Below are 12,095 nucleotides of genomic sequence, written 5' to 3'. Positions count from 1 at the left end.
GGCCAACGGAACATTGGACTTACCCATTCGCCGGAGATCAAACACCGATGTAGCCCCGCGTCGGGTGCCAAGTCCCGCCGGACGATAAAATAAAGTAGAAAAGGTAAAAGGTGGCGATGCGCCGAATTGTATTGATCGTGAAGATATATTACATAGACCCTGGGTGTACATATTTATACCCATGGGTTGATATAAGTCCTTGTCGGACAAGAAATAAACTTTCCTAAAGATAAAAGGAAACTAACAAACTATTCCTAATTAATAGATAAACTACCATGCCACATCCTCTTTAAACTCGGTCACTTAGGGATAAGCTTCCTTTAGTAGATTGATTTCCTTAACCGAATATAGCAGGAATCCGACTATTGGCGACTTGATAACTCCCATCGGCTAATTCCGAGATGCTGCAGCCGATAATGATTCTAAGTCGATGACGTCTTTGCCGATTACCAAATTTCACTGTTAACAACATCTTCTCACACTTCTTATTTTCTACACTCAAAATATTAATAGCTTCCTCAAAAGCACTCGCCTCATTATATTCATACTCTGTGTCAGATTCACCACGCGCCATGAAGCAAACATCGGAGATGTTCTTTCCCTTGTCATCATCTCCACTTTCACCATCTACATCACTTAGTGGCTCGAAGGCGGTGCAAACTTGTTGAAAAGCCTTCCTGAGATTGTCCAGCTTCCTCCCTTGGGATGAACCCTTCAACTTGTTGTTGTTGGTCTTCTCAACATCTTTGTCTTCTCTTTTCCCTCTCCCAAGCTTAGGACAATGCGAACGAAGATGATCAATTGAACCACATTCAAAGCAATGATTTGGACCACCTCTTTTCCTGTTCCTGGCATTATTCATAGCTCGAGCAATTCTGTTAGCGACTAAAGCCAAATCCTCCTCCTCGATTTGTTCGAGTTGATCATCGGATGTGGCATTAAAAACAGCAAGAAAAGAAGACTTAGATGAAGAAGCATCAACATCCAAAGAGGAAACCAAAGCACTTGACTTAGAATCAACTTTTCGAGAAAGAACATTCATCTCATGTGTTTTCAATTTTGTATAAAGTGAATCCAAAGTCAAAGTAGACATGTTAACAGATTCCTGAATAGATGTAACTTTCATCTCCCAAATAGACATGTCAAGACCATTCAAAAAGTGGCGAGAACTCTCAGATTGTGGATAATTAGCATCATAAGAAGAATCAACAGATCTAAGATCACTCAAAATTTTATTAAACCGAGAAAGATAGTCATCCAAAACTTCTCCAGGTTTCATCTCAAATTTAATATACTCCTTTTTGAAAAGATCACGACGAAGTTCTTTAATATTATTTGTTCCTTGATGAAAATTACTCAAAGCAGTCCAAATCTCATGAGCAGTTTGAAGATGAGCAACACGATCATAATCCGAACGAGAAATACCACTCAAAAGAATATTGCGAGCTTTGCAGTTTTGTTCAAAAGCAGTTTTTTCAGCAGCAGTATTAATAGCTTCAGGAATCACATAAGGATGAGAAACTTTTCTCCAAATATCATAATCTTCAGCCATAATATAAGATTGCATCCTACTACACCAATGAGAAAAATCCGTTCCATCGAAAACACGAGGCTTAGTTGAAAACCTAGCGGGAGTAGCCATAGCAAAAACTCTAGATTGATAAAAATCCAAAGAAGAAAATAAGGCTCTGATACCACTTGTAGGATCGAATCACAAGAACTAAGCCAACCAGAGGGGGAGTGAATAGTTGGTATACCCAAAAACCAAAAACTTTTGGCGGAAATAAAAATTACCCTCGAAATCGACGGAAGTCGGTCTGACCGAGATTGATCTGCCGGTCTGACCGAGTAGATGCCGCCGGTCTGACTGCTGAGATCGCCTGCCGCGCCTGTAGCTGCCGCCGGTCTGACCACCGTGCTCCCACCGGTCTGACCGCCGCTTGCCGCCGGTCTAACTGCCGGTAGATCGCCGGTCTGACCGCCGAAACCCGGTAAACACAAATCGAAGAACTCTTAAAGTAGATGACGACTTTATTGATTCTCTCTGTGTTTACAAAGTGCACCAACAACACTCCTTACAAAAATTTCGACTAAACTCGAAACCCTAACTCAAAACTCAACTCAATTGCTCTCAAAAGCGATACCGGGAAGCCTCACGCTCCCTCTCTATTTATACATGAGGTAGGTAGCCTAAAGCCACGAACCAAACTCATACTAAGAGTCCTAAACACCTTAGGAAACCCTCTAGTACAAGAAAGAAACTTTACATAACCAATCATATCAAATTCAGACTCCTTCCAAATTCGACTCCGCATCCCATACGCACACAATTCCTCCATCGTATGCCATATGGAATCTCCATCAACCACGTGCATCAACTCTAGCCTAAGTATCCCGCATGATCTCTAACCACCACGGACGTCGTCTTATCCCCAAGCCGACTCCCGGTCCATCACCACAAATACTCTCCCGAGACATCGAGTCACCTACACATGAAACAAACAAAGTATTGGGAACCTCCGCTTGTATAGTTTGTGCCACTGTTGCTTGTTGTTCCTTGGAATGGGAGAATAGAGCTGGGAATTTCTCTTGCACCGGCATTTTTAAGCCATCTATCTTTCCAAAAGCTGGTTCTGATGCAAACTATGCTGGCGTGGACCATGTTTACCAGATTGCCTTCGGGTGAACTTCTCGGTGGCTCTCATTCCCACGATCTAGATCTCTCATTTTCTCACCACCGAATTGCTCGCACCTCTATCCGACGCAGTTGTCGTGCTCCTAACCTCAGCTCTTGAACTCCTCTCGAATTCTCCTTGCTGTGTATCCATTTACACATTGTGCAGAAGCCGGCTGCTTATTTATCGACCATTAATGGGAATGTGAAGCAGCTTCAATGCGAGTTTTACACTAACTCGATGGAGCCATTGAGTACTGCCTTACCACTGGTGAGCGACAGACAGAGCGAGGGATCAGCTGCAGTGCTCCATCAATGGCATTTTGCTCTGGTTTGGCTGGGCTTTGGGCCACATGGGAGGGATCAGGGAAGGAATTGGAACTGGGCTGGAAGTGAGTAAACAAACAGACTGAGTAGATAGATAGGGCCTGTGTGGAGAAAGCTACCGTAAAAGGCTTTGCCTAATTATAGCTGGTGGATAATTATGTTTGAGAAACTCCAGTATCATTAACAGGCAACATATCCTATGCACACAGGCCCTCACGTGTACACACGTGCACACCAACTAAAAAATGTCACCAAAAAATCTAGAAAAAATCATACACATACTTTCAATTATATTACACCTAGGGTTAAAATCTTAACGTCAAATTCATTATATTTTAGTCGTAACAAAAAAAACAAAAAATCTGACAGTTTTAAGGTTGTAATTTTGTCAGAATTTTATCTTTTTTGTTATTCTCTATGTAGAATGAATTTGAAGATGCGACTTTGCACGTAGATATAATACTATTGAAAGTACATGTATAAATTTTCCTAGAATTTTTTGTGATAATTTTTAGTTGGTGTATACAGTGTGTACACGCGAGATCCTGTGTGCATAGGATACGCTCCCTCATTAACAAAGCTAAACAGGAGTTGACGACGGCATCTTTAACTAGTAGATATGGTTCTCTCTCCTCTCAAGAAGAAACTAGTCGGGTCTACGAATAGAAAAGGGAAATAATTTAATTAGTTGTTATTTTTTCTTCACCTTTTTTTACGAACTGACGATGAACTAAAGCTATTCAATACCAACTAGCTAGTATCTTGTGAGATATCCGCATCACCCTGTTTCAACCAACCAACTTTAGTTTTGTGCGACACTTAAGTATTAAGAGAACAACAAGCAGGCAAATTTCGCCGAGCTTAATCATACTGTGCTGTACTCGCTCGCTCGGAGTCTTTAGTACCACCTCGCCAATTTGAGAAGAAGTCCACTTCCTTATAAGGCCCAGCGGGCAACTACTAGCCGTGTTCGTAGAAAGGAGAGACGGTTGGCATCTCCCCTGATAGGGACGGGAACAGCTTTCGGGCTTTCCTCCATCACATTGCGGTTAAGGCTACCCGCTTCGGCGGATCTTACCCAAATTTTTTTTTAAAAACCTTTATTTATGCTGTTACAAATGTTGTTCATACTACTGGTGATTAATTGACTGCTCAGTTTTCAGAAATGCAAACTCTCTGAATGTATTTTTTTGCTAGCTGATTGCCTGCTCAGATTCACAAATACGAAACTCTGAATGTGGTAACAAAATCACAGGTCCTAACATTATTTCATTTGTTCTAACAAAAAAAACTACAAATCCTTTTTTTTTTGTAATTAATTGACTGCTCAGTTTCACAAATACAGATTCTCTGAAAGTCTGAATGTATTTTTGTACTGAGCTGATTGCCTGCTCAGTTTCAGAAATACAGAAACTCTGAATGTGGTAACAAAATCACAACTCCTAGATCCTAACAAGATTTTATTTGTCCTAAAAAAAAGCAAACAACTTTGAACCATGATCGACGTGATCACAAATTAATGAAAGAAACCAGAAATCGATCTGCAGATGCAAGTGCCGCATCTAATTTTGAATCCCCCATGTCAAGAGTTACAGCGTTGTAAACTACGCTATTGTCATCTGCAACTGCAAGCACACGAGTCTAAGACCACAGGAGAGAACTAGCAGAATTCTCATCATATTCTAATGAAGAAGATGCTGAGCTCCGGCCCATTGTTGCCGTCGGGGTTAAGCATGTAGAACGACTCGGAGTCGCGGGAGCCAACGACGCGGTCGAAACGCGCGCGCATGTACGCGAGGTCACCGGCGTCCTGCACCTCGGCGCCGGCGTCGCCTCCCATGACGTCGGTGGGCAGAACGCCGGCGCCGACCGACACGGTGCGCAGCAGCTGCATGACGGTGAGGTCGCCCTCCGTGGGCTCCCGGCGCATGGCGTACCCGATCTTGCGCCCGTTCACGTACGCCGTCCACAGCGGCTCGTCGAGCAGCCGCGTGCGGCCGATGCCGGCGCCGGCGCCCGGCGGCTTCTTCTCGCACTCGAGCGCCACGCGCAGGTGCTCGGCGCCCATCTCCTGCATGAACCTGCCGGTCTGCATGGCGAGCTCCAGCAGCAGGATGGGCACGCTCCCGGGTGTCTCCTGCACCGCCAGGGTCACCCGCGCCTTGCGGTACCCGAACAGGGTCCCCGTCGTGCGCGACGCGCCGCTGACGTGGCCGTCGTGCGCCCGCGACGCGCCGCCGGGGGCGCGGATGGCGCCGTGGAAGCGGCACGCCGGGGCGAGGATCGGGAGCGACCGGAACAGCGCGCGCACGGCGCGGATGGCGCGGAGGGAGCGCGCGGCGGCGCCGCCGCGGCGCTTCTTCTTGGAAGGGGGCGCGGTGAGCGTGATCGCCGGGCGTGGCGTGTGCGGCGAGGGCGGAGGCAGCTGATCCGGGGTGGTCGCCGCGCCGCCGAGGGGAGTGCGTGGCGTCGGCGGCGGGCGCAGCGGCGACATCGGCGGCGAGGCCTTCGGCGTTGCGTTGTAGCGTAGCATGCTTGTTGCCGCCCGCCCGGACTGACACGTTTGACACAGGGGGAGAGCAATGTTGTGCCCTGTGGTGTTTTTGAAGGGGAGACGCCGAGACGAGAGGACACGTCTCGTCAATTTTTCTTTTTTAGACGGTGTGTCGGCGACTCGGCGTGTCGCTAGCTTCAGGGTTGTTGGTGGAATGCACGTACGTGGGATGTATGAGGCATGCACGTTGGGCATACATTTCTTTTTCTTTCTTACTTTGGGTTTTGTTTGTTATGGAGTGCACTTCATTTTGCTTTTATCGTTTTGATTTCGACTTTCGAGGATGGTTAGCATCATGGCAATGTTTCGACGTCTTAAGATTTCTGCTTCGGGGTGGGATATCAAGGAAAACGCTTCTCACCAAGAAGGCATCCTTTTTTGCTGCTACATTTGCGTACCTGTGCTACCTTTCCTTTTTTTGGTGCAAGGGCAATGGAAATTTGTTTTCCGATATGTAGGTGGTGTTTGGATCCAGGGACTTAACTTTAATCCCTATATTTAGACACTAATTTAGAGTATTAAATATAGACTACTTACAAAACTAATTACATAAATGAAAGCTAATTCACGAGATAAATTTTTTGAGCCTAATTAATCCATAATTAGATAATGTTTACTGTAGCATCACTAGATTCATCTCGCGAATTAGTCCAAGATTATGGATGAGTTTTATTAATAGTCTACGTTTAATATTTATAATTAGTATCCAAACATCCGATGTGATAGGGACTTGAAAGTTTTAGTCCCATCTAAACAGGGTCTCCCCTGCTTGACAGGGTTTTGTCCTGTTGCGGCTGTTGCCTAGTAGAATCAGATACTCCCTCCGTCAAAAAAAAAAAAGGCAAACCCTGGGTTTTCGTGTCCAATTTTGATTATCCGTTTTATGTGAAATTTTTTTATAATTCATATTTTCATTGTTGTTAGATGATAAAACATGATTAATATTTTATGCGTGACTTGTCTTTTTAATTTTTTTCAAAATTTTTTCAAATAAGATGGACGGTCAAACGTTGGGCACGGAAACCAGGATTTGTCTTTTTTTGGGACGGAGGGAGTACATGGCTGACCGTCATCGTTGTTAGGTGGTCGGCTTGAAGTAAAAGTTGAAGATTTGACCCCCAGAGTGAAGGAAGAGCCAAATGACTGAGATATTTTTATGATTTTTTGTTGGGGTGAAAACAGAGCGGATATTATCCACTCCGATCCGCTCCGAATCCGTCCAATGTGAGGATATGGTAAGGGATTTTAATATCCGGCCGGATGCGGATGTGGTATCAACGATATCCAACGGATGCGGATTATCCAATATTTTGATCGGATTATCCGATGTACTATTTGGCGGATAATCCGCAACTTTTAGTCTTTCAGCCCATCTATTGTAGCCCATCTATTGTGACCTAATCCACTCAGTCCTCCCCAAATCTCTCTCTCTCTCTCTCTCTCTCTGCCGAATGCCTGCGCCGTCGCCCGTCTGTCTCTTCTCAAGTCCGCGAGTCGCCTCTTCCTCTTCGCATCTTTTCCCACACGCGCCGCCGGAGCTCCACTGCACGCTGGTGGCGCTCGGCTTCTCGGCGCCGCTGCCAGCGCCAGTACACACAGTTGCCAGCGCCATCCAATTTGTGACGGCCAACGACATATTAGGTATTGATTTTGAACTATTGATGTATTGTTTTCTTGTACACTTGCAATCCAATTTGATTATTTGAAGTTTCAAATTTGGGATTTAGAAATGTACAGAAGAGATTTGCTTGCGGAAATTACATCAATAGCAAGTTATAATTTGATTAATTGTTCATCATTTATTCATTTCTTCATTTATTATATTATGTTTTTGATGCATCATGGATGCATCTTGGATTATTTTGACTAGTGAGCTATTGAACTGAAGTACTGAACACTTATAGTTATACTATTGAACTGAACATAGTGAACTAATGATGTTTTGCTATTGTATTGGGGCTAATTATATTGTTGCCCTCTTGCTGTATGGATTGAATACAAACTTGACATCCGACAACTTTTTGTCCGTTTCCGAACCAAGTCCGCACCGACTCCGCACCGAATCCGACGTCCAAAATAATCCGCTCCGCATCCGCATCCGCACGTCATCCGCATCCGCTTAAAAAAAATGGTTTAGGATATGGTATAGCTATTATCCGTCCGAATCTGATCCGCTTTCACCCCTAATTTTTGGATGTTTCAGTCTACTTTATCTTAACTAGCACGGTGGCCCACGCAGATTGCGCGGCTAGCATTATTATATTTTCTCTCATATAATACCATATATGTTTTCTCATTATATTATTCAAATATATTAAAATGACAACATAATTTTAAATTTTACAATAACTTTACAAAACTACTAATGTGTAATATTTATATTGTTTTTTATATACGTGTTAGTTATTAATTATTTTTAATATCAAAATTTAGTTATTTCTAAATTATATATATTCCTATATGGAATCTAGATTCGCCTTTTAATATTTGTTTTTTTAATTCCGAATTTTCTGTAAATTGTATTTTCATATAGACTCTATGCTCTTCTTCCAATATTGTTTATTTTTATTTCTGATTTTTTATTATTTCTAATTGTATTTCTATGTGGACTCTAAACTCATCTTTCAATATTCTTTAATTTTTAATTTCGAATTTTAGTTACTTCTAAATTGTATTCCTATATTTACTTTAAACTCTTCTTCCCATGTTTTTCTTAATTTCGAATTTGAGTTATTTGTAAATTATATTTTTATACGGACTCTAAACTCTACTTTTAATTTTATTATGTTTATTCCAAATTTTAGTTAGTTTTAAATTCCTAAACGGACTCTATACTCTACTTCTAATATTCCTTATTTTTTAATTCCGAATATTTATTTTTTTTCTTAATGTATTTCTATATGAACTCTATACTCTACTTCTAATATTCCTTATTTTTAATTCCAAATTTCTATTATTTCCTAATTATATTTACTCTATACTCTACTTCTAATATTCCTTATTTTTAATTCCGAATTTCAGTTATTTCCTAATTGTATTTCTATATGGACTCTAGTCTCCTCTTCTAATATTCCTTATTTTTCAATTCCGAATTTCAGTTATTTCCTAATTGTATTTCTATATGGACTCTAGTCTCCTCTTCTAATTTTCCTTATTTTTTAATTCCGAATTTCAACTACTTCTAAATTGTATTTTTATATGGACTCCGTTTTTCTTTTTCTCCGATTAATGTGAGAATTTCTAGGCCATGAGAGCGAACGTGGAGGCTCCTTTTTCTATTCCTTTAATAATATAACTAGCATGGTGGCCCGCTCAAATTGCGCGGCTAGCATCATTATATTTTTTCTCATACAATAGCATATATGTTTTCTCATTATATTATTAAAATATATTACAATGACAACATAATTTTAAATTTTGCAATAACTTTAAGAAACTATTAATGTGTAATATTCATATTGTATTTTATATACGTGTTAGTTATTATTTATTTTTAATATCAAATTTTAGTTATTTGTAAATTATATATATTCCTATATGGACTCTAGACTCGTCTTTAAATATTTCTTTTTTTAATTCTGAATTTTTATTATTTCTAATTGTATTTGTATGTGGACTCTAAACTCATCTTTCAATAATCTTTAATTTTTAATTTCAAATTTCAGTTATTTCTAAATTGTATTCCTATATTGACTTTAAACTCTTCTTCTTGTGTTTTTCTTAATTTCAAATTTTAGTTATTTGTAAATTGTATTTTTATACGGACTCTAAACACTACTTTTTATTTATTTTATTATGTTTATTCTGAATTTTAGTTAGTTTTAAATTCTTATATGGACTCTATACTCTACTTCTAATATTCCTTATTTTTTTAATTCTGAATTTCTATTTTTCTTTCTTAATTGTATTTCTAACTTCCCTCATCTGGGATCCCTGGGGAAGAGGATCAAGTTGGCCCTTGCGAATAGCTTATGGACTCTATACTCTACTTCTAATATTCGTTATTTTTAATTCCGAATTATTATTATTTCCTAATTGTATTTCTATATGGATTCTATACTCTACTTCTAATATTTCTTATTTTTAATTCCAAATTTCAGTTATTTCCTAATTGTATTTATATATGGACTCTAGTCTCCTCTTCAAATATTCCTTATTTTTTAATTCCAAATTTCAACTATTTCTAAATTGTATTTCTATATGGACTCTAGTCGCCTCTTCTGATAATCCTTATTTTTTAATTCCGAATTTCAGCTATTTCTAAATTGTATTTCTATATAAACTCATATTTCAATATTCTTTAATTTTTAATTTCAAATTTCAGTTACTTCTAAATTGTATTCCTATATTGATTTTAAACTCTTCTTCTCATGTTTTTCTTAATTTTGAATTTTAGTTACTTGTAAATTGTATTTTTATATGGACTCTAAACTCTACTTTTAATTTTATTACTTTTATTCCAAATTTTAGTTAGTTTTAAATTCCTATATTGACTCTATACTCTACTTCTAATATTCCTTATTTTTAAATTCCGAATTTCTATTTTTTTTTCTTAATTGTATTTCTATATGCACTCTATACTCTACTTCTAATATTCCTTATTTTTAATTCCAAATTTCTATTATTTCCTAATTGTATTTCTTTATAGACTCTATACTTTACTTCTAATATTCTTTATTTTTAATTCATAATTTCAGTTATTTCCTAATTGTATTTCTATATGGACTCTAGTCTCCTCTTCTAATATTCCTTATTTTTTAATTCCAAATTTCAACTATTTCTAAATTATATTTCTATATGGACTCTAGTCTCCTCTTCTAATATTCCTTATTTTTTAATTCCAAATTTCAGCTATTACTAAATTGTATTTCTATATGGACTCTGCTTTTTCTTTTTCTCCGATTAATGTGAGAATTTCTAAACCATGAGAGCGAACGTGGAGGCTACTTTTTCTATTCCTTTAATAACATAATAGATAGATATTTCTCTTTGTTAAATCAAAATATTACACTGCGTATTATTTTAATGGTGTATCACATTTTTATGATCTATATTTTAGGAATCGTTGATGTTTCATGAGTGAGACAAAAATGTTTCAAATCTTTGATTCCATTGTGTTTCATCATTTTAATTATTTGAAATATTTTTTATACAGAGACGAAATTTTTTTTTTACCAGCGGTGCAACATTATCTGATTTTTAGGAGAAAAATTAGACGTCTGATACGTAGTCTTCCCGTGAATATCAAGTGCAAAATGTGCATCACAATTCACAGAAAAGTGAAAATACGAGACAGCAGAGCAGGCCTACTGGCTACAGCTTCGGGATTATGGGCCAACTCGGAGTAGCAGATTTCAGAGAATTTTTTTATTTATATACATTTTTTATTAAAATATTTACAAAAATAATTTTTTGTTTTGAAAATTTACAAATTTAATCGCCTGCCGCCTTAAAATCACCCTCCCAAAGGGCGGCAAGGGACCTAAATGCAAATTTTCCAGCACAACTTGTTAGCTCTATGATTTTATAATTTAAAATTATATTATATAAAGTCAGATGAAATAAAACTTTATATCAAAATTGTAGAGCTCAAGTAGATCTACAACTTTGTAGTTAACAACTTTTTCATTTAAGATGTTTTAGATATCCAAATATTCGTTACAAAATATAAAACACATTTAAAAAAATCTCAGATCTACATTTCAAACGACATTGAAAGGAGATAAACTTTATATATAAGTTGTAGATCTTGATGAGGTCTATAACTTTGTAGTTTATCACTTTTTCATTTAAAATCATTTGGAGTATCGAATAAGCATTATTAGTTTTTAAGCAATTAAAACCAGTGGAAAGAGTTTGAACACAAATAAAAATTTTGCATTTAGATCCCTTGCCGCCCTTTGGGAGGGCGATTTTTAAAAATCTCCGGCGGCAGGCGATTAGATTTGTAAATTTTCGAAAAAAAAATTATTTTTGTAAATATTTTAATAAAAAATGTATAAATAAAAAAAAATCGATTCCAGATCCATCGTTATGGCTTCATGGGCTTTGGCCTTTCGGCCTGACAGCCCACGGAGCAGACTCGATAAGCTATGGGCTAGAATTAAGCTTTAGCCCAAGAATAGTAACAGCTTTTTATGTTCCCTTGCTGATTTGTCTTTCTTAGGGCAATAGCAATGTAGGACACATATTTTATAGACCAAAGCTGCCATCTAGGTCTCAGACCTTAAAAAGACAGAGACACCACAGTGTAATGCGGCTTCAAATAGGATCCATTATATCTGTAGGCTCACATAGAAGACACTGAACCTATGATGTGTGTGACACATCTTGCGTTGTTTCCTTGCTAGGCCAATTGAAATGTGTGTTAAATCCCATGCCTACCCCGCTATCCTCTTCGACCGAATAGTACTTTCTCCCTCTCGGTTCCTCCGTAGATTTTAGAGTGGCTATCACACTGTGCTGCCATGCAGATCTGGAGCCTCGCAATGATGTGTTGTCCCAGTCGTTGTGGTTGTTGCCAGCTAAAGTGGCACGGGA

The 12,095-nt window shown here is 38.5% G+C and overlaps 1 protein-coding gene and 1 non-coding gene across 2 annotated transcripts; one reads left to right on the top strand and one right to left on the bottom strand.

Annotated features, from left to right (window-relative positions):
- The first annotated feature begins 3,967 nt into the window (after window positions 1-3,967).
- Window positions 3,968-4,091, top strand: LOC127760911 (U6atac minor spliceosomal RNA). Its single transcript, XR_008015186.1, has one exon. It is a non-coding gene; the product is annotated as a U6atac minor spliceosomal RNA (small nuclear RNA).
- A 208-nt stretch (window positions 4,092-4,299) lies between these two features.
- Window positions 4,300-11,307, bottom strand: LOC127764292 (protein MIZU-KUSSEI 1-like). Its single transcript, XM_052289152.1, has one exon. It carries the CDS (start codon window positions 5,748-5,750, stop codon window positions 4,677-4,679), a length of 1,074 nt encoding a protein of 357 aa, XP_052145112.1. The 5' UTR covers window positions 5,751-11,307; the 3' UTR covers window positions 4,300-4,676.
- Window positions 11,308-12,095: the final 788 nt, after the last annotated feature.

Source organism: Oryza glaberrima, chromosome 1 (assembly GCF_000147395.1).
Source record: "Oryza glaberrima chromosome 1, OglaRS2, whole genome shotgun sequence".
NCBI lineage: Eukaryota > Viridiplantae > Streptophyta > Magnoliopsida > Poales > Poaceae > Oryza > Oryza glaberrima.
This window is presented reverse-complemented; position numbering and strand designations above follow the sequence as displayed.

What these genes read in the sequence shown, in the direction of transcription:
- LOC127764292 (XM_052289152.1), bottom strand. Translation starts at nt 5,750, where the DNA reads ATGCCCAACGTGCATGCCTCATACATCCCACGTACGTGCATTCCACCA.